Source organism: Podarcis raffonei, chromosome 8 (assembly GCF_027172205.1).
Source record: "Podarcis raffonei isolate rPodRaf1 chromosome 8, rPodRaf1.pri, whole genome shotgun sequence".
Lineage (NCBI taxonomy): Eukaryota > Metazoa > Chordata > Lepidosauria > Squamata > Lacertidae > Podarcis > Podarcis raffonei.
In genome coordinates this window covers 7,862,280-7,884,814 of record NC_070609.1, presented here as the reverse complement: position 1 = coordinate 7,884,814, position 22,535 = coordinate 7,862,280, and the positions used below count along the sequence as shown (strand labels likewise).

Sequence of the window (22,535 nt, the reverse complement as noted above, 5' to 3'; positions counted from 1 at the left end):
GTTTTTATTGAAGACTGTCGCGACAGGACTCCCACCTGCCACCAGGTGGAACAAGATGGAAGCGCCGAACAAAAGACCCCCCAAACTTTTATTAGCTGCTCATCCCCATGTTACACCCCCCCAAACTACATCACTCATACATCACGGTTACATCATGAAAGGGGAGGTCTGGTGGCCGTAATCTGAGCATCCTGGACCCTGCCCCATGGTTCTCCTTGCCCTCCACCAAACACCCATCAAGTGAAGCAAAAGAGATATTTACATTTCCCAGCCAAGTTAATTACACCCTTTTGTCTTCATCTGGGTTTGTTATTTCTGGAATGGCTACCTGCCTGGCACTCAGGTATCAGGATGCCAGGAATTATCACTTAGGCAGAGGGGCTGCTGAGTAGCTGAGCTCACATGTCTAGATGAATTTCTGAAGTTTTCCCAGTGAGCCAGTGCATAGATGCATTTATCAGTGAATTGTTACTTTTGGTATGGTGCAGCAAAGACCCTTTGAATAGATAGGAAGAAACTGTGATGGGGTGTTTTGTGGGGACAAATCACAAAAGTCACAAAAGCGATTGTGCTGGTTTTGGTAGTGGGCTGCATGTGCATGATATCTGCTGGAGGGGCAACCCGCCCCCAACCTATACATAAATTCCTGAAACAAAGGTGAATGACAAGATGGCGGCCCCAACGTCTACCCCATTCCACATACAGAAGCCAACTGGGCAGGCCGCCAAATCTTAATCCAACACTGGTGACAGGACAGTGTGCTCCACAACACCTGAGGCGCAAATTTAGGGGCAGGGCAGCAACATGCTCAGTCCTCCAACAGAGGGGCCTGTTACTCCCCACGCCCCAAGCATTTTGCCGCCTGAGGCAGTGGCCTCATTTTGCCTAATAGTAGGGCCGGCTCCACATACCAGGAAATAAAGCAGGGCTGCCATACGTCTGGAATTTCCTGGACATAGCCAGGATTCGCCCATCAAAAATGGCGTCGGGGAGGAATTTTTTATTATTATTATTATTATTATTATTATTATTATTATTATTTATTGAATTTATATATACCGCCCTATACTCGATTTCGTAAATCGTTTTTAATGTCCAGGGAAACCTTCCCATATTGGAGGTATAGATTTTTTTTGGCAATTTCCCTAAAAAATAGCTTCTTCTTTGCAAAAAATAAACTCAAGAGCTTTGGCCAAGAAGGAAGATCAACAACTTTTGTGTTCCGATTTTCATTTTTTCAAATATGGCAACCCTAAAATAAAGGAAATACCAGGTTCAATGTCATTGTAGTAATTTACCAAGCCCTGCACCCTCAAATCCCAGCTCAATCGCTGAGATCACTGAGATCAACTGCAGGAACATCGTTCGTTGTTTCCCGAGTTAGTGAGGCTTACTTGACAATGACAAAAAAAACCCAAGCCTTTAGTGTCTCCAGCCCGGTCCTATGGAACTCTCTGCCACTAGAGATTCAGCAAGCCTCTTCTCTTTCAACTTTTGAACGCCAGCTGAAAACTCTTCCAGGCCTATGCAGGCAATTCACAGAATGCATTTTCATCCGTTTATTTAATATACAGCAGAACCATCATTTTCAAAATAGCCCCCATCAAAGCCTGGTGAATCTGGAACTAGACTTGGATGATCTGATAACGTCAATCGTCTTTACTTGGACTTTGTTATTATTTTAACTCGCGCACAAAGTACTCATTCCTCGTGGCTATTTGACAGTTTCGTTTTTCATCTTTTAATTTCCATCCATCGTTATAAAATGAAATAGTAATTACTAAAGCAGGGTTGAGCAGTAAACGCGCTTTCACTTTGAAGTAAATGATTCTTTACTGGTGCAACCCCTCCAGTTCATATGCAGTTCATTAGGAATGTATTGTGATCTTATGTGTGAATCACCATGAGATCTACGGATTAACAACAACAATTTTACCCCCCCCCCAAAGCCCTTAAAAAAATACAACTACCAGGACTCTTTGGATAAAGGGCTATGTACAAATATTATAATAATAATAATAATAATAATAATAATAATAATAACAACAACAACAACAACAACAACAACAACAACAACAACAACTTCATCCAAAAAGGATACATTTTCCCACAACGCTTAGTTGATTCCCGATTTTAACTTTTTAAAAATATTGCTTTTATTGTACGGCTTCTATGTACATTTGTTGTAAACCACTCTGATTTATTTTATTTATTTATCTGATTTATTTTTGCAAATACAGTGGTACCTCGGGTTAAGTACTTAATTCGTTCCAGAGGTCTGTACTTAACCTGAAACTGTTCTTAACCTGAAGAACCACTTTAGCTAATGGGGCCTCCGGCTGCTGCTGCGCCGCTTTGAGCACGATTTCTGTTCTCATCCTGAAGCAAAGTTCTTAACCTGAAGCACTATTTCTGGGTTAGTGGAGTCTGTAACCTGAAGAGTATGTAACCTGAAGCGCATGTAACCCGAGGTACCACTGTAAATAAATATTTTATAATATATATAAATATCTCTATAAATAAAATTTCGGATCTGGGTGGGGCAGATGGCTGCACCCATTTTAGGGAAGTGGAAACTGAGGCACACGAAAGAGAACAAAGGATCGGTGGACAGAATCCAGGAGTTCGGCTTCCCAAAATCCCAACGCACGCATGCACACACACACATGGTCCATTCCAACTCTATGACATACCCCTTTCGCACATTACAAAATTTTCCCAACGCTTCATCTGCACTTGGGGAGATCTGGAGACAAACAAGAGAACGTCTCCCTGGCTCTGAGCTGTAGCCCTCGGACACCACTCCCTCAACCACCACCAGAACTCCAAAGCTGGGAAGAGAGCTCAGAGAGATTGGCAAGGTTCATCGCAAATTCCTTCTGCCCACACAAAGATCTAGTTTTGGCACACAAGAGAGAGGAAAGGAAAGGGAGAGTCGCAAGCCCTGATCGCCCCCACAGCTCCCTTTTTGGGGAAACCCAGCTTTGCTCGCAGGTAGGGCGGATGGAAAATGTTCACACAGGAACTCGGATCTGACATTGGATCGGATCTGTCGAAAGAGAGCTCAAGGGGTGGGCACTCTACAGAAAGCCAACCCAAACCCTGACTTGGAAACGCGTCTCGTGAGATTTCCCACGTTTGAGAAACTCGATAGATGAAAGGAAACAATGAGGGTTGTGGTCAACACGAGTCCTACTCAGAGTAGACCCCCTGGAATTAATGTAAAGGTAAAGGGACCCCTGACCATTAGGTCCAGTCGTGGCCGACTCTGGGGCTGCAGCGCTCATCTCGCTTTATTGGCCGAGGGAGCCGGCGTACAGCTTCCAGGTCATGTGGCCAGCATGACTAAGCCGCTTCTGGCGAACCAGAGCAGCACACAGAAATGCCGTTTACCTTCCTGCCAGAGCGGTACCTATTTATCTACTTGCACTGGTGTGCTTTCGAACTGCTAGGTTGGCAGGAGCAGGGACCGAGCAACGGGAGCTCACCCCATCGCGGGGATTCGAACCGCCAATCTTCTGATCGCAAGCCCTAGGCTCCGTGGTTTAACCCACGGCGCCACCCGCGTCCCATGGAATTAATGTAGGTCCATTCATTTAAGTGGGGAGGGGTCTACTCTAGCTGGACAGAACCCCGAGGACCTGCTCCCCGAAATTTAGAATATTCTTCAGATGCGTTGCATCAAATGGGAGCAAAGGGCCTGCGTATTCCTTTAAGCAGCTGGGAACGAGCTACCGTATTTTCCCGCGTATAAGACTAGGGTGTTTTCTTTAAAAATTTGTTTTCATATTTGCCCTCGTCTTATACATGGATAGCGCATGGGGTGTGTGTTTGGTTGCAGCCGTGAGCAGGATATTTTCTGCGGCGACGGGGCTGGTGATTGGTGGGTCTGTGGAGGCCTGTTTGCGATTGGCTGTCTCTGTGGCAATAGCGCGGTTGATTGGCGGCTGTGGGTCTTTGGGATCGTTAGCGGCGGGTGAGCGATTTCCCGCAATTCCACCCCAAAAACAGCTCAACAACTCTGCCGGTGATGGGACAGATGGGAGACGGATTTAGCAATGCATGTGGGTGAGCGATTTTTGGCAACCCCCCCAAAAAAGCTCAACAGCTCTGTGTCATCTCGCCCCCCCATTTTCTTAAATTGGAGTCCCCCAAATTGGGGTAGTCTTATACACGGGGGCGTCTTATTGACAGAAAAGTACAGTACTCTTTTCTGCTCCAGAGAGCCCCTGCGAACTTGGGAAAGTTAGAGCCTCAGTTTTGCCATCTGTGAAAGGGGAACACCGGCAGCCTGCCTCACAGGGTTGCTGTGAAGGCAACCAGCTCTGAGCTTGTTCTCCAGAAACTGGTACTCCAAAGAAGCCTGTCTCTGATCTTGGAAGCGTGGCACAATGCACTCCTTGGAGGTTTCTAAGCAGAGGTCGGACGGCCATCTGTCATGGATGTTTTAGTTGAGATTCTTGCATTGCCGGGGGTTGGACTAGATGACCCTCAGGTCCCTTCCAATACAATTCTGAGATTCTATAAGTCCTCATCCTCTGCAACCCTAACCCCACCTGCTCAAGTGGCAGCCCCACTGAAGTCAGAGGGATGTACTTCTGAGCAGGATTGCCCCATAAGTTTAAATGCAGGTAACTGCAAGAACCACACTTGACTTTCCAAAGACATTTGAAGGCAGCCTTGTAATAATACAGTGGTACCTCAGGTTAAGTACTTAATTCGTTCTGGAGGTCCGTTCTCAACCTGAAACTGTTCTTAACCTGAAGCACCACTTTAGCTAATGGGGCCTCCTGCTGCCGCCGCGCCAATGGTGCACGATTTCTGTTCTCATCCTGAAGCAAAGTTCTTAACCTGAGGTACTATTTCTGGGTTAGTGGAATCTGTAACCTGAAGCGTATGTAACTTGAAGCGTATGTAACCCGAAGTATCACTGTAATAATAATAATAATAATAATAATAATAATAATAATAATAATAATAATAATTATTATTATTATTATTATTATTATTATTATTATTATTATTATTATTTGTACCCCGCCCATCTGGCTGGGTTTCTCCAGCCACTCTGGGCGGCTTCCAACAAAAATTAAAAATACATTAAAATGTCACACATTAAAAACTTCCCTTCCCTTGTAATGAGAAGTTTGTAATGCTTGGTGTTTAGTTGTGTATTTATATTATGTTGGAAGCTGCCCTGAGTGGCTGGAGCAACCCAGTCAGAAGGGTAGGGTATAAATCAGGGGTCAGCAACCTTTTTCAGCTGTGGGCCGGTCCACTGTCCCTCAGACCATGTGGGGGGCCGGACTATATTTGGGGGGGCGGGGAATGAATGAATTCCTATGCCCCACAAATAATCCAGAGATGCATTTTAAATAAAAGGACACATTCTTCTTCTTCTTCTTCTTCTTCTACTACTACTACTACTACTACTACTAATAATAATAATAATAATAATAACTTATTATTTATACCCTGCCCATCTGGCTGAGTTTCCCCAGCCATTCTGGGCGGCTCCCAAAAGAATGTTAAAAACACAATAAAACATCAAACATTAAAAACTTCCCGAAACAGGGCTGCCTTCAGATGTCTTCTAAAAGTCAGATAGTGGTTTATTTCCTTGACATCTGACAGGAGGGCGTTCCATGGTGCAAGCACCACTACTGAGAAGGCCCTCTGCCTGGTTCCCTGTAGCTTTGCTTCTCGCAGTGAGGGAACTGCCAGAAGGCCCTCGGAGCTGGACCTCATTGTCTGGGCTGAACTATGGGGGTGGAGACGCTTCTTCAGGTATACTGGACCGAGGCCGTTTAGGGCTTTAAAGGTCAGCACCAACACTTTGAATTGTGCTCGGAAATGTACTGGGAGCCAATGCAGATCTCTCAGGAACGGTGTTATATGGTGTCAGTGGCCAGTCCCAGTCACCAGTCTAGCTGCCGCATTCTGGATTAGTTGTAGTTTCTGGGTCACCTTCAAAGGTAGCCCCACGTAGAGCTCATTGCAGTAGTCCAAGTGGGAGATAACCAGAGCATGCACCACTCTGGCAAGACAGTCTGCGGGCAGGGAGGGTCTCATCCTGCGTATCAGATGGAGCTGGGAGACAGCTGCCCTGGACACAGAATTGACCTTCACCTCCATGGACAGCTGTGAGTCCAGAATGACTCCCAGGCTGCGCACCTGGTCCTTCAGGGGCACAGTTACCCCATTCAGGACCAGGGAGTCCTCCACACCAGCCCGCCCCCTGTCCCCCCAAAACAGTACTTCTATCTTATCAGGATTCAACCTCATGTAAAAACACGCTGATTCCTGGACCGTTTGCAGGCCGGATTGAGAAGGCGATTGGGCTGCATCCGGCCTCCGGGCCTTAGGTTGCCTACCCCTGTTAAATAATAATAATAATAATAATAATAATAATAATAATAATAATAATTTATATTTCACTATTTTACCCCATTTTCTCTGTGTCGTTCCCTGCCCCTGCTTTCTCATTGTTTGCAAAACGCCACGTTTGCAGACGGCTCTGTTGCTACTGTTTATTTATTACCCTCCGAAGCATTTGAATATTTAAATGCACGCCTTCGTACAATCCATTTAAATGAATGCATTCCTATTTATTAAATGCAATTAGAACTTTTCAGTGCTCAGCACACTCTCGGCTCCGGCTTACTGGAATCCTTGGGAGCGAGTGCTTGTGTGTGTCGAGTGGAATGATGAACCCCAAGACCCAGCTGTTGGCCTCAGGCTGTGAGCCAGTTGGTTAGGTTTCAGCTCGCTGGCCTGGGACCTGACAGAGCCGGTCAGCACGGGGAGAAACATCTAACAAAAACCACCCCAGGTGTTGTTGTGTTTCCATCTCCTGCCCGCCAGCCAAGCCAATGCTCAGAGATGCTGAAAGGTGCAGTCCCATAAAATCCGTAGGGCCACCTCCCTGTTCTCCCTATGTCCCTATTTCCCAGGGACAGTTCTGAATTTACAGAAGCCATCCCAGTTTCTGATTTGATGCCGAAATGTCCCGCTTTTCCTTAGGATGTGTGGCGCTGCTGGGACGCGGGTGGCGCTGTGGGTTAAACCACAGAGCCTAGGGCTTGCTGATCAGAAGGCTGGCGGTTCGAATCCCCGCGACGGGGTGAGCTCCCGTTGCTCGGTCCCTGCTCCTGCCAACCTAGCAGTTCGAAAGCACGTCAAAGTGCAATTAGATAAATAGGTACGGCTCCGGCGGGAAGGTAAACGGCGTTTTCATGCGCTGCTCTGGTTCGCCAGAAGCGGCTTAGTCATGCTGGCCACATGACCCGGAAGCTGTACGCCGGTTCCCTTGGCCAATAAAGTGAGATGAGCACCACAACCCCAGAGTCGGCCACGACTGGACCTAATGGTCAGGGGTCCCTTTACCTATTTTCATCGGAGAAATGTTGGAGGGTATGGAGTTATGCGACCCCCGAACCAAGGAGATAAGTAAATATACAACCTTTAGAACAGGCATCCCCAACCTTCGGCCCTCCAGATGTTTTGGCCTACAACTCCCATGATCCCTAGCTAACAGGACCAGTGGTCAGGGATGATGGGAATTGTAGTCCAAAACATCTGGAGGGCCACAGGTTGGGGATGCCTGCTTTAGAAGATATCTGAAAGCAGCCCTGCGTGGGGAAGTTGTTTAATGTTTTATTATGCTTTATGTATGTTGGAAGCGGTCCAGAATGGCTGGGGCCACCCAGTCAGATGGGTGGGGTATAAATAATATTATTATTATTATTATTATTATGGAATAGGATGTCCCTTTTTTTTAATCAGAGGAAATTTTGGGGGGCTCGGACTCTTAGAACATAAGAAGAGCAAATGGCCCATCTCGTCCAGAAACCTCTTCTCACATCAGCTTGTTGGAAACCAGCAATCAGGATTCGAACCAGCAACTTTGATGCCTCTGACTGTGGCGGCAGAAGAGAGCCATTGTGGCTAGAAGCCGTTACAGGCTTCTCATCCAGCCCTCTTTTAAAGCCACCCAAGTCGGTGGCATCGCAGCCTCCGGTGGCAGTGAGTTCCACAGTCTATGCGCTGCATGAAGAAGTCCTTTCTTGTATCTCCCGCTCGCTGGACGTCCACCAGTTCCAGCGTTGCGAGAGACGGAGAAAAGCTTTCCTCTGTCCCGCCTGGTTTTATAAACTTCCACCCCCTCGCCTGTTCTCTAAACTCTTCCCGCTTCCTTTCCACTGGGGCTGCTGGGAGGACTGGGGTCTGAGCCAACCTCCTCACCGCTGAGCTGGCAGAAAAAGCAGCAGGGAGGTTTTCTGAACCACAAGGTGTGATTTCCTGGAACTCAAGGCAGACAAAAAAAAGTGCTTCTGCAGCCAAGAGCGTGGTTAAACTGCGGAACTCCCTCCCACTATAGGCAGAGATGGCCTTGGATGGCTTTAAAAGAGGATCAGGGAAATTCGCAGAGGATAAGGCTATCCCTGGCTTGTCCTACCTCCTCTGTAAATGGCTCTCTGCATGCCAGGCGCTGGGAGTCATTTTCTAATGTTCTGTGGGCATGTTCTGAAATAAAGGTTTTAATCTTAAATTGAATCTGGACATCCCCCACCCAGTTTAAACCCCCCACATGCTAAATCTAAACACTCAGTGTTAGGCCACATTCGCAATGTACATATAAAGCACTCTGATCCCACTCTAAACAGTCATGGCTTCCCCCAAAGGATTCTGGGAGCTGTAGTTTAATAATAATAATAATAATCAGTTCTGTTTTTCTAGGAAAAAAAAGATGCCAAAACACTTCACTTATAATGGCAATGGAGTCCACCTGAGAGGTGCTGGAACTGAGTTCTGGCTGAAAAAAAGCCATTATTATTATTATTATTATTATTATTATTATTATTTATTATTTCTACCCTGCCCATCTGGCTTGGTTTCCACAGCCACTCTGTGTGGCTTCCAACAAAACACTAAAATACAATAACCTATTAAACATTAAAAGCTTCCCTAAACAGGTCTGCCTTCAGGTGTCTTCTAAAATCTGGTAGTTGTTTTTCTCTTTGACATCTGGTGGGAGGGCGTTCCACAGGGCGGGTGCCACCACCGAGAAGGCCCTCTGCCTGGTTCCCTGTAACTTGGCTTCTCACAGTGAGGGAACCGCAAGAAGGCCCTCGGAGCTGGACCTCAGTGTCCGGGCAGATGTTGTTGATGATAATTTTATTATTTCTTGCCACCCATCCGAATAGGCTGCCCCCAGCCACTCTGGGAGGCTTCCAACAAAATATTAGGGGGGGAAATATAAGGATGCTGAGAGCTGTCTGGAGACCTGATTCCCCTCCCAGAACTAACATTCCCAGAGTGGTTTAACCATCAACCCCTCTTTCACAGGGTACTCTGGGAACTGTAGCTTTGGGAGGGGAAAGGGGGGTGTCTCCTAATAACTCAGCACCCTAAACAACTCTCAGGGGTTTTGGGGGGAAGTCACAGCTGTCTAGAGCGGTATCAAAGCGCTTTAAATTTATAGTACAGTGGTACCTCAGGTTAAGTACCTAATTCGTTCCAGAGGTCCGTACTTAACCTGAAACTGTTCTTAACCTGAAGCACCACTTTAGCTAATGGGGCCTCCTGCTGCTGCCGCACCGCCGGAGCACAATTTCTGTTCTCATCCTGAAGCAAAGTTCTTAACCTGAAGCACTATTTCTGGGTTAGCGGAGTCTGTAACCTGAAGCGTATGTAACCTGAGGTACCACTGTATGAACATGGTCTTCCTCTGGTCTGCTTTACAGCAGCCTTGCCAAGCTACAGAATGTGGTATCAGGAATCTCTTGAAACTTCCCACCCTGATTGCCTTGGCTCTCAAATCTCCTAAATCAAGTTTCTAGTCCTTCTAATTATTAAGATAAATAGGTTAGGATGGATGTATTGAGTATTATATATGAAATATGCAGCATTTAAGGGCAAATTTGGAAACCGTGGAAGGCTGGTGGGACAGGAAGTCTGTAAAGTGGTGTTCTGTTTTGAAAAATCAATAAATATTTATATATTTTAAGTTTCTAGTCCTTAAACTTGGAAGACACCTGGGAGGCACACAATACTTTTCCTTTGCCTTCAAGAAACCTCAGCTGAATTGCCTGGCTTAGAGGAAACAACTTGCGGGGCCAAACCAGTCCCCACAGCTCTGCCTTAAAAAAAATTCGCAGGAGGATATGGGTTTGACCCACAGAAAACCCAGGCCCCAAAATTTGCCCAGGTCTCCCCCCTCAGAGCCTTGCACAGCAGACCCAGAGCGCTGCGGCGGAGAATTAAGCCGTCATCTGGGGAGGAGGCGAGGAAAGTGACTTTGCATCAATTAAGGAGAGAGACTTTAATTAAGTTATTTATCTCCAGATCTCGCTCCTCTTCTCTGCCCTCCCCCCACCCCAGAGGGATGGGCAGAATAACACAAAGAGCTGGGGGGGAGAAGGAGGCGGAGGAATCTCAACCCTTCTTTGCCCTCCCAGCGCTGGAATTCCCCTGGGAGAGAGAGAGAGAAAGAGAGAGAATATCAAAACGGCCACATTATAGGCTCACCTTTCCGCTGCACACGGAGATCTTGCATCGCATCTAGCAAGCTCATTTCCACCTTCTGAAATGCAACCCTTCAGAGGCTGTGGGCAGGCGTGGGGGGGGGGTTATTCAAGCCCAAGGATGCAGCACTCTGCACATGGCTAGGAGCTCCTCACCACACTGAGCTCACAGGCCTGGCTCTGAGTTAGAGTTCACATCGCAGCACCTTCAACAAATATTGCTTTGATACCACTTTAACTATTGCAGAGTCCTGCAAAGAATCCTGGTTTTTTTGAGGGGGGGTGATAATAATAATAATAATAATAATAATAATAATAATAATAATAATTTATTATTTATACCCCGCCCATCTGGCTGGGCCTCCCCAGCCACTCTGGGCGGCTTCCATAGAAACCAAAAATACAGTAAAATATCACACGCTAAAAACTTCCCTGAACAGGGCTGCCTAAAGATGTCTTCTGAATGTCAGGTAGTTGTTTATCGCTTTGACATCTGCTGGAAAGGCGTTCCACAGGGCGGGCGCCACTACCGAGAAGGCCCTCTGCCTGGTTCCCTGTAGCTTTGCTTCTCGCAATGAGGGAACCGCCAGAAGGCCCTCGGCGCTGGACCTCAGCGTCCGGGCAGAATGATGGGGGTGAAGACGCTCCTTCAGGTGAGGATCCCTGGCTTGTTGAGGGTGTGATTACAGACCCTCCAAGTGTCCCTATTTTCCAGGGACACTCCCAGATTTGAAGAAGCTGTCGCAGTTTCTGAAGCTGTCTCCACCCCCATCATTCTGCCCGGACACTGAGGTCCAGCGCCGAGGGCCTTCTGGCGGTTCCCTTACTGTGAGAAGCCAAGTTACAGTCTGCGACTGGAACTAACGGTCGGGGTCCCTTTACTTTTACCTTTAAGAGGGTCATGGTTCTTGGCTCAAGGAGATATGCAGGGGGGAAAAGATGTCCTCCAATAGGTTATCAATGGCTCAAAACATACCAGGGCAGCTGGAAGGTGCATGAGGAACAGCGCAGAGAGTTAAACTCTGGAACTCACTGCCACCAGAGTCAGCAATAGCCACCAAGTTAAAGGTAAAGGTAAAGGTACCCCTGCCCGTACGGGCCAGTCGTGTCCAACTCTAGGGTTGTGCGCCCATCTCACTTAAGAGGCCGGGGGCCAGCGCTGTCCGGAGACACTTCTGGGTCACGTGGCCAGCGTGACGAAGCTGCTCTGGCGAGCCGGCACCAGTGCCGCACACGGAAACGCCATTTACCTTCCCGCTATAAAGCGGTACCTATTTATCTACTTGCACTTAGGGGTGCTTTCGAACTGCTAGGTGGGCAGGAGCTGGGACCAAAAGACGGGAGCTCACCCCGCCGTGGGGATTCGAACCGCCGACCATGTGATCGGCAAGCCCTAGGCGCTGAGGTTTTACCTACAGCGCCACCCGCGTCCCAGCCACCAAGTTAGATGGCTTTAAAAGAGCATTGGGGAAATTCATGGAGGGGGAAGGCTATCAGTGGCTGTGCTCTCATGGATGGAGGCAGTAACATTCGGCATACCAGTAACTGGAGATCGCAGGAGAGAGGAGAGTGATCCTGTGTTCGAGTCCTGATTTCTGGTTTCCCAGGTCAGCCATTGGCCCAATCTGGTAGGGTATTTGCTTAAGGCTGCAATCCTATGCCCACTTAAAGGTAAAGGGACCCCTGACCGTTAGGTCCAGTCGTGGCTGACTCTGGGGTTGCGGCGCTCATCTTGCTTTACTGGCCGAGGGAGCCGGCGTACAGCTTCCGGGTCATGTGACCAGCATGACTAAGCCGCTTCTGGTGAACCAGAGCAGTGCACAGAATCGCCGTTTACAGGAGCTCACCCTGTTGCGGGGATTCGAACCGCTGACCTTCTGATCGACAAGCCCTAGGCTCTGTAGTTTAACCCACAGCGCCACTCGCGTCCCTATGACCCTCTTAGGGCAACCATTTGTGCAGAAGGCAGTCCTCTCTTCCAAAGGTTGTCGCTGCAATGGTCAGAGTTAGCAGGGTTCGAATCCCCCACTCAGCCATGATACTCACTGGGTGAGCTCGGGCCAATGTCCATCTCTCAGTCTAACCTACCTCACAGGGTCGTTGTGAGAATGAAATGAGGGAAGAGAACCATGTACACCACCTTGAGATACTTGGACAATAAAGGTGGAAGGAGGAGGAAGAGGAGGAGGAACCCTAATCTAGGACAGCAGGCCAAATGGGCACCCAGACTGCTTGCATTTCTGTTTATAAATTTGAGTTATTTCTAAATTTTCAGCTATGCATAAAAATTATGCAAATCTCTTTTAGCCTTTTTTTTTTTTAATACAAATCTCTTTTCGGCAATGCGCTAAGTGGCCACCCTGGTGGAAGACCAACATTTGCAGAGTAAATTAATACAAAGCACAGATGGCAGAATTTGGCTTTCGGCTTGAGAAGTGAAATCTACAAGAAGCGTGTCCTTCTTTTCGCAAGTGGCGCCGCAAAACTTGTCTGCGTTCGTCCTCAGGACCGGCTCAAAGTTTAAGGGTGCTTTGTCTCAACTGAAGTAGAATTGTACGAGTTGGAAGAGACCCCGAGAGTTATCCAGTCCAACCCTCTGCCCACAGCCATCCCTGGGTGGACTCGAACCACCAACCTTCTGGTTAACAGCCAGACGCAACTAACCCATTGTGCCAGAGGATTAGTGCTACTCCCTTTTTTTTTTTTGTCCGTGGGCCCTGGCACGCCTACCTGCCTGTGGCAGGCAGAGGAGCATCAACTCACCATTTAAATATCCCACAATGCCCTGGAACGTGGCTAAGTCCGGGGCATTCTGGGAAATTAAAATGGCAGCTAGAGGTTTGGGATTCCCAGCACTGCTCGCTGGTGGGGAGACCAGAAAGCTAAAGGGCACAGAGTGCGAGGTCTCCAACAACAAATGCCCAAGGATGCCAGATTCTGGCGCCAGCCTTGCTTGTGCCAGCAAACCTTTGGCACAGTCCTGACCCCAGACAGGTATTTCCAAAGCGATTTCCGCCATCCGCTCGGAGAAGGGAAAATGAGAGGCAGATGGAATATACAAGCCAGCGGAAGCTTTTAACCCAGAGCCAAAGTATCCCACCCACTTAGCCACCGTGCCCTTGCGGCGGGGAAAGGCATCTGGGGCGGGCCCCATAGAGTCAAAGGTCATCGATGCTCTGTGACCTTTCCCAGGGCCGGAGGAGAGGAACGGCTGGGCTTTCCTCACTCTCACTGCCTTTCCAAATCCAGGTGGACCTTTTAAAAGGAACAAAACAGAAACGGCAGACCAGCCTGTCCAAACAGAGATTGCGCCCCAAAAAAGCATCAGTAGGGTGTGCTGGAGGCCGGATGTAAATTTCGACCCAAGCACTTGAAAAGAACACTTTTCATCAGGTTAAAAGGAGCGAAAGAAAACGCTCTCTGCCCATTAATTGGGGAGGAGGTCTTTCCCCCGATTTGGATGACATTAAGGGACATTTCGGTGTGGATAAAAATAAGAGGCCTCAGAATTTTCAGAGAAAATCAACACACGCTTTGTTTTTAATAGGTAAAGGTAAAGGGACCCCTGACCGTTAGGTCCAGTCGTGGCCAACTCTGCGGTTGCGGCGCTCATCTCGCTTTACTGGCCGAGGGAGCCGGCGTACAGCTTCCGGGTCATGTGGCCAGCATGACTAAGCTGCTTATGGCAAACCAGAGCAGCGCACGGAAACGCCGTTTACCTTCCCGCCGGAGTGGTACCTATTTATCTACTTGCACTTTGACGTGCTTTTGAACTACAGTGGTACCTCGGGTTACATACACTTCAGGTTACAGACTCCGCTAACCCAGAAATATTACCTCGGGTTAAGAACTTTGCTTCAGGATGAGAACAGAAATCGTGCTCCAGCGGCATGGCAGCAGCAGGAGGCCCCATTAGCTAAAGTGATGCTTCAGGTTAAGAACAGTTTCAGGTTAAGAACGGACCTCCGGAACGAATTAAGTACTTAACCTGAGGTACCACTGTACTAGGTTGGCAGGAGCAGGGACCGAGCAACGGGAGCTTCGAACCGCCAACCTTCTGATCAGCAAGTCCTAGGCTCTGTAGTTTAACCCACAGCGCCATTCACGTCCCTTCTTGTTTTTAATACCAGGGCTTTAAAGGGCTGCAGGTGGCTAGCATCATCTTTGTAGAATCATAGAGTTGGGACCTCAAGAGTCATCTAGTCCAACCCCCTGCAATGAAGGAATCCTCTTGGTAAAAGAGGACTGAGAGGGCACCCATTTGCCACATCAAATTATTATTATTATTATTAAATATTATTATTATTAGCTGCTTTGCTCATAAAAATGACTCGAAGCAACTTGCAAGTACAGCAAAAATCAGTTACAATGAACAGAATCAATGGAAACCTCAACAAGCAAACACACTGATACAAGTAAAAGGCAAGTCTAGCAGATCCTGTCCCACTAAAACAAGTTCTTATGGGTTACATTCGAGAGAGGGGATGTCAACAGAAGCAGCCGCGCCCATTAAACCCTGGGAAATCTATCCTGGCACCTACCCAGCCCGTCGCTTGAGCCACAATGTGCTGGGGAGGGGGGTGTTCCTTAGCCCCGGGACCTGTTTCAAATAACAGCTCCCCAAGACGGAATACTTAAACGGCTACTCATATAGAGAAGAGTACCTCTGAACACGTGCAGAGCGTCTCTTCCCTATCCGGCAGGCCAGACATGAGCATCAACCCTCTTTTTGGAAAACAAGGAGGACCACACCCGACACCAGATCTGGATCTGGTAGAGGCAGAGAGCAAAGATCGCTTCAGGTTAGGAGCGGATCCACGCCCTGTATTTTCACCCTTTCAAGACAGAATCTGAAAGGGAGAGCGGGTGGGTGGGGAGCCAAGAAGGCGTTTTCCCCCTCCCCTAGCAACCGTCTGCAGCTCTCGACTTTGAAAACAAGGGTTGCCACATCCAGGTCTCTGCAGGTTCTTCTGCTGTTAAGAACAGCTTGGAGAGACAACTTGGCCAGGATGCAACTTTTGCCCTCCCTGTGTTTCCGTAAGGGGTGAAGTTGCAAGTGGAAGAATTCCCCCTTCCAACATATAATCTCAAAAGGAACAGGAGTCTTCCCAGGTCCCGGGGGTCCTGACGCTAGGACCAACCCTATCCTTTACGACACGATAATCTTTATTGTCATTGTCCCGTACAGAACAACGAAATTGAAATTTTCGAAACTGAAACTTTCCCACCTCCTGCAGGCATTTGGGGGTGAAGGGCGAGAAACGGGGTTCCCTCTGCTCAGAATCTTCCCCCCATTTCCCACTGGGCTAATATAATCAGAGACCTAATTAATTAGAATGAGGAAATGGAATGCACACACACACCTATTTCTGTGTCTTTGGCATCGGAGGCAGCCGGATAAAAGCTCCGGAAATCAATAAATCACTAGGCAGGCAGTTTGTACAGGAGCTGCCTTGCCCAGTTGATTGGCCAAGTGAGATATTGCATCTGCCTCAGTTCCCCCAGGGGAAAAGAGAGTCAAAGCAAAGTCCATCTGGCTCTCCTCTCCCCTGGCTCTCTGCTGTTCCCTCCCCCTCGGCCCCTCGCCAAGAGCACCTGGGTCCCACTAGCAAAAGAAACTGTCTCCAATTTCAGAGGTTAACACCCCACCCTCCAAAATATCGCCACCCTTCAAAGGGAGATTTTTGTGGAGTGAATGGAAATGGTTTGCAATTGGAAAGACTTAAGACAACAGGAGGAGGGGAGAGTATGCAAGCTTCTGGGTTTCACAGAGCTCTGCGCCATCCCTGACGCAATGTGCCAAAGCGTTCTGTGAAACGCTGAAGCTTGCACACCGGCTTCAGTTAATCCAGGCATTTCTCTCTTTGTCTGCATCTTTTCCTATGCTTTAGGTTGTGAAGTCAGAGCAGTGCCTGGAATGAGTTTGTGCCCCTTTCTAGTCAAGAAAAAATGGCTGACAAGATGCCTGGTTGTATTCTCAGCTCTGGAAGGGGAATGTTACCTAGTGAGGAGAATGACAGGGAGCTGGGCTTCAGATTTCAGGGCCCAAAACTGAGACCTGGGGGCGGCCCCTGGTGATGTCACGATGGGAGGCCCTAGTGATGTCACAAGGTAGACCCTGGAGACGGAAGTTAATTGGGAGAAGGGAGCAGAGAGGGGAACATTCCGCAGAGCATCTATGCGATAATTTGCAGCCAGCTCCAGCTAGGCTGAAGCTTGTAAACCGCATGCACAGTCTTCTTAATTTTTAAAAAATTATTATTATTAATTATTATTATTATATTTATTTATATCCCACCTTTTCCCCAGACTCAAGGCAGCTCACACAAATCAAAAGAAGGCTAACCACATGCAGAAGGCAATAGCGGAAAAGCAATTGAACTATATCAGAATTAAAACATTTCTGTTAAAAGAAAAATAGTGAAAACACTTCAGCACTATTTAAATTAAAGCCACTCGCCCACCTGGAAGGGGAAGCGGGCAGACTTCAGGTCAGGCCTGAAGCGAAGTGAAGAGAGCCCCTGAGCATGTGCAGAATGCCATTCCCCCCATCACCACTGAGCCAGGGCATCTGAGTCAGAGGGCTGCAACTGCCAGCTTCCTTAAGCTCCGGTGCTTATTTCCCTCCCTGCCCCCTGAGGAATTCGCAAGCTCCCCTCTTAGTGGCACCCATACCTGCCACCCACCCACCCACCCACCAAGAGAAGGACCCCGAATCCACCTTACCGGCCAGGCAAAATCAAACGGGATCACCACCCTGCCGGCGTGATCGCTCTTCTTCTGGTGAGGGGTGGAGAAGACATTGCCCCCTAGGACGGGTGTGGTGGCAGCCCCAAGCACGCAGGGGCCCCCGGGCAGAGCCCGCAGCTGGTATTCCTTGAGGCAGACCCGGAAGAAGGCGTGGCATTGCTGCGCCACGGGGCACGGCGGATCCAGGCCCCCGCGGCAGCACCGCCCGTCAGCCAGCACCCCTTTCTCGTTGCGGGCAAAGCGGATCTGCAGCTCGAAGGTTCCCGCCGCCTCGGAGACCTGGAAGGGGAAGAGAAGACCGAGAGGAGAGATTGGGACAGTTGACCTACGGAACTCATTGCTACAGGAGGCAGTGACGGCCCCCAATTTGGGCAGCTCTGAATGAGGGTGGTAGACAAATCCATCGAGACACCTGGCCTTCAAGGCTGGAGGCAACAATGTTTCTGAAGGCCTGTTGCTGGAAACAGCAGGAGGGGAGGGGGGGGTCTTGTGTTCGAATCCTGGCGACTGGTTTCCCACAGGCATGTGTTGGCCCCTGTAAGAACAGGATGCTGGGCTAAAAGGGCCATTGGTCTGATCCAGCAAACTCTTCCTGTGTTCTTAGGAAAGAGGCACACTTGTCATTAAAAAAAAAAATTGAAGTAAATCAAATGAATCGATAAAATAAAAAATTGAAAGTACAAAAAATCAGCACAGTATATCTGGGGGAGACTTCATATGAGGCTGCGAAAGCACTCAAGGCCGTTGAAACCAAATTTCATCCTGCACTGTCCGCCGCTCAGCCAATGCTTAAACTCCAACCAAAAAATGGCATCCGAATCTGTCCTCCTGGTCTGACAGTGATTTCGGATTTCAGTGATTTCAGACCCAAAAGATCTGCCGCATCCAGAGTTCTGATGCTGTCAACAGCAGCACGGCCAAATGCCTCTGGGTGTTCACGGGCAGGAAAAATATTTTTCGTTTTCATGTTCTGAAAGGTGCTGCCTTCCCCCCCAGCTCCACCCACATCCCAAGTTGTATGGACTTCTTGGGGATTTTCACATGCACGCACACACACAAAGCAGAAATTATGCCCCTAGATCTGGCTATCAGGATCAGGGCTGGCTGTGAATCAGAGCCGGGCCCCAGTACCTGTTCCATAGATTCACAGAAATGTATAGTTGGAAGGAACAACGAGGGTCACCTAATCCAACTCCCTGCATTGCAATATTTCACCCAGCACGGGACTCGAACCCACAGCCCCGAGATTAAGAGCCTTATGCTCTACCAACTGAGCTATCCAGCCTCGAGTGCCAGGGCTTGATTGTTAAGCTACGCATAATCACGGAAATGGTGTCTCTGAGCATATGTGGAGTGCATCTCCTTATGCACAGCCCCCCAAACAGCTATGGCTGTGCGGTCCCTGAGCACGTGCAGAGAGGTGCTCCTTTGCTGGAGAGAAGCCCGCCCAGGTGTTCCATTCACAGTGTCACAAACCTCACACGCGGCAGAAATTTCCAAGCTTGCCCTTGCGGCCTGTTCCCTGGCAAAGGAACATCTGCGCATGCTCAGGGGAACCCACGAAAAAGAAGGAGCTTGCAGAGAAATCTCACTCTCAGACTGGGAATGCAAGCTGCACATCTTTGGCTGTGGATAGGGAAACGAACTCTGCACGCGTTCAGAAGCACTCTTTCCATTATCGAGCACATCACACTGCTAGGTCAAAGCAGGTCCTTCAGGTTGGTTGGGCCCCGATCCCAGGCCAAGATAACCAGGTCTGGGGGCATGATTTCTACTCAGGGAGGGGCAAGAGCCCCCAGAATTTAACGCCCAACTCTGAGATCCCCACTTACGAAACTGCTAAGAATTAATGTATTTTGGTTGGAAGGGAGAGTGTTGCCCGCTGGGGGCAGGGGGTCGAAATGTCCCCCACCTCCTTCCCCGCTCGTAGCTGGGGAGGCCGGATCCGTTCCCTGCCCTCCCCAATGAGGAAATCCATCTTCCCTAGGGGGTACTGGGCGTTACTGGAATCGCAGCAGGCAGGATTTCACCTCTGCCCCCCTCTCCTGCAGAGAGCCCTACGGGCAGGGAGGTTCCTCATTCTGCCCTTTGCGCCCGCCAGATGTGGAGCCACAGGGATGCCAAATGCCACCAGCGGGAGGGGGGCTGCTGCCCACCTGGTCCAGCCCACCCGGCCCTTGCCAGCTCCCCACAGGACTCTGCGGCCTCCGGAACATTTGCAACGGCAAGAAAGGAAGCTTTTCTCTCAAAAACACACACACGGACGCACCAACCCTGCCAGCCTTTTGTTTCGTGTCTGAACAAGGAAATCGAACCCGAGCCAGCAGCAGGCGCCCCAGGTGCGAAATCCACGGAGCGCCCTGCCTCCTTGCCAAGCACCACGGGACCCGATCCACCGGGAAGTTCCCATTCCGCCGAAACGAAACAGGAGGCACGCAAGTGCTCTTGCACAACGGGAGGTGGGCCCAGGGAGACAGTGGGGTGCAGTGGTTAGAGCAGGGGTAGGCAACCTAAGGCCAGGGGGCCGGATGAGGCCCATTGACCTTCTAAATCCGGCCTGCAGACAGTCCGGAAATCAGCGTGTTTTTACATGAATGTGTGCTTTTATTTAAAATGCATCTCTGGGTTATTTGTGGGGCATAAGAATTTGTTCATTCCCCCCCCCCAAAAAAATATAGTCCGGCCCCCCACATGGTCTGAGGGACGGTGGACCGGCCCACGGCTGAAAAAGGTTGCTGACCCCTGGGTTAGAGTGTTGGACTAGGACCTGGGGGACCAGGGTTCAAATCCCCAGTCAATGCCTCTCAGCCGAACCTACCTGCCAGGGTTATTCTAGGGATAAACTGAGGAGGGGGCTGAACTATGCATGCCACCTTAAGTTCCTTGGAGGAGAGGAAGGGTAGAAAACAAACAGCCTGGGATAACTCAGCTGGGAGAGGCTCTTAATCTCTGGGTTGCGGGTTCGAGTCCCACATTGGGCAAAATATTCCTGCATTGCAGGGGGTTGGACTAGATGACCCTGGGGTCCCTTTCAACTCTACAGTTCTAGGAAACAAAATCTGGTTGGCCATAGGATGTTGGAATAGACAGCCCTTTGCCCTGATCCAACTATAGCGCCCCCCCCCCCCCGCAGATGATATTAGGGGCTCCCACACGGTCCACTTTCCATGCGGCTTCTACAGAAGACCCGATCAAAGGATCGGGGCCCTCAGATCTTCCTCTTAATGGCGCCCAAACCTCACCGCCTGAAAAGGCTCGGCCGGCTGTGCCTCCCTAACCCGCTCTGACTTCTGAGATGCTGCCAGTCGTGGGGCGAGCTTGACTCAAAGCTGCCTCTGGGATGGGGTGACTGCTTCCCTCCCAGCCCAGAGATGCAGATGACTCTGGGGTGGAGCAGAGCAGCTGCCAACCTGCCACACAGCACAGCAGCAGTCGAACCAAAAGCAAGATCGCATGCCCTCTTCTCACCCCTGGTTGGTGGCAGCGGGGAAAACACGGGGAGGTCGCAGTGGCTTCCTCCTACAAGTTCCTTGGAAGTGAGGAGGGGTCAGATAGGACCCTCTAGGATCCTGCAAACAAACGTCCCAGCTGCAAACGGAAGCCCAGTACAGCAGGGTCTGATCCAGTGCCAGAGCTACCCTGGGGGCTGAGGCTGGTTCAACACCAAAGAGATGTATCCACACCTAACCAGTTTAACCAGGTTCCTTCCTCCTCCTTCCGGGACTGGAAACTGGGGGAACTGTAGTTCTGTGACGGGAAGGGGGGGCCTGGGAAAATATCTAATAACAGAGCAGTCTAGCTGCCTCGCCAAACTACAAATCCCGGCGTTTTTTTAGAGGGGGAGGCAGAAAGTTGTTGCTCAACCGGTATATCAAGCAAACCGAGAGAACGATCCGGCGCATGGTGCCTTCGCTGGCGCTTACTCCCAGCAGTCGGTGTGTCACCAGATGCCCCAAAGATGGTGGCATGTCGACTCAGGCAAGGGAGCACCCCCCCTATGATCACAGATCTCTCCCCCAGTCTGTTCCCCGCCCCCCTGAAAAAACATCCCCTGCCCGCCTCTCTCAACCCCATTTCAGCAGCTTCTGGGGCAAAGACACAAAGCCAGCTCAGGATCCAACCAAGCAGGCACTGGAGCGAGTGTGGAGGTGCAGACATGCTCTCCACATGGCGCATTGATGCTCCCTGCCTTGTGGCTGGCCAGCAAGACACCACGCCTAGCTCTCAAAGGCATTGCGCCGTCCAGTTCTCTCTCTGGACAGGGTGTGATGCGCAGAGACGAGAGCGCAAAGGGTTCTCTGAGGTTGGCATGGGCAAGGTGGCACCTGGAGGCGGTTGAGAGCCCGGAGATGGGTGCAAAGCAGCCCTCGACGAGTGGTGCCCACGCCCAGCCAAAGAGCCCGGGTGCCCTGGTGCCTCTCTCCAAATGCCACCCCAGAGAGAATTCTAGGCACCCCTACCACCCAAAACCTGCAGCTCTCAACTTGGGGTAAACAGAGGCTTGGGCATGCCTGGGCAAAGTTGGCACCTGCCTCTCCCAGCGTGGGGTTGGTGCACCCATTTCAAGCGCCCACCCCAACCGCGAGTGTTGGAAAGGCGTGCCTGGGTGCCCCAATCGGGCACCTCCCGGGCACCCAGCAAAAGGGTTCGGGTGGGTGTCCCAGGAGCGGGGGTCTCACCTGGGGCCTCGCGTAGCAGAGGAGGAAGACGAAGGTGCACAGCACGTCGCCAGGGGTCCTCCGCCGTCTCATTGTGCTGGCGGCGGTGGGTGGCGGGCAGCCCTCTGCCCCTCGGCCGCGGCGCCCCGGCAATGGGAGCCCCTGGCCGGTCGCCCAGCGCGGGGCATCCAGGACTCGCTGCCCAGGCCACGCCGCCGACGGTGCCCAACCTCCCGGGAGCGCAGCTCCGATTCGGATCGGGAGCCGGAGCCAGAGCCGTCGCTGCTGCCGCTGCTGCCGAAGACGCCCGGCTGCGCTCTGGCTGCGCTGGGCAGGGCCGCCTGACATCACGCGCGCCGGGGTGGAGCCTCGTCGCCCGGCCACTTTCCCTGGCCCTCCGCCCAGCTAAGGGGGCGGCGGCCGCGGCGGCAGAAGCAGCATAGTTTCCCGACCCTCCGGGGCAGGGAGGGGGCGGCACCGGGACCGGCCAAGAGGAGCAACCGGTTCCTTCGCGGCGCGCGGGGTTCATTGCGCCCAGGGCGCGCCAGCCGGAGAAACGCTGCGTCTCCTCCTCCTGGCGAGGGATGGAGCGCGCGGACTC

General features: G+C 50.5%; 1 protein-coding gene across 1 annotated transcript in view; it reads right to left on the bottom strand.

The window, feature by feature from the left end:
• Nucleotides 1-22,299, bottom strand: part of LOC128420286 (protein jagged-1b-like) — a 60,688-nt gene extending 38,389 nt beyond the window's left edge. Inside the window, exons 1-2 of the mRNA XM_053401884.1 lie at nt 21,956-22,299; nt 17,253-17,555 (exon numbers count right to left, since the gene is read on the bottom strand). Coding sequence (XP_053257859.1) covers nt 17,253-17,555; nt 21,956-22,282 — 630 coding nt within the window. The 5' untranslated portion in view covers nt 22,283-22,299. The remainder of the gene's footprint in view (nt 1-17,252; nt 17,556-21,955) is intronic.
• Nucleotides 22,300-22,535: the final 236 nt, after the last annotated feature.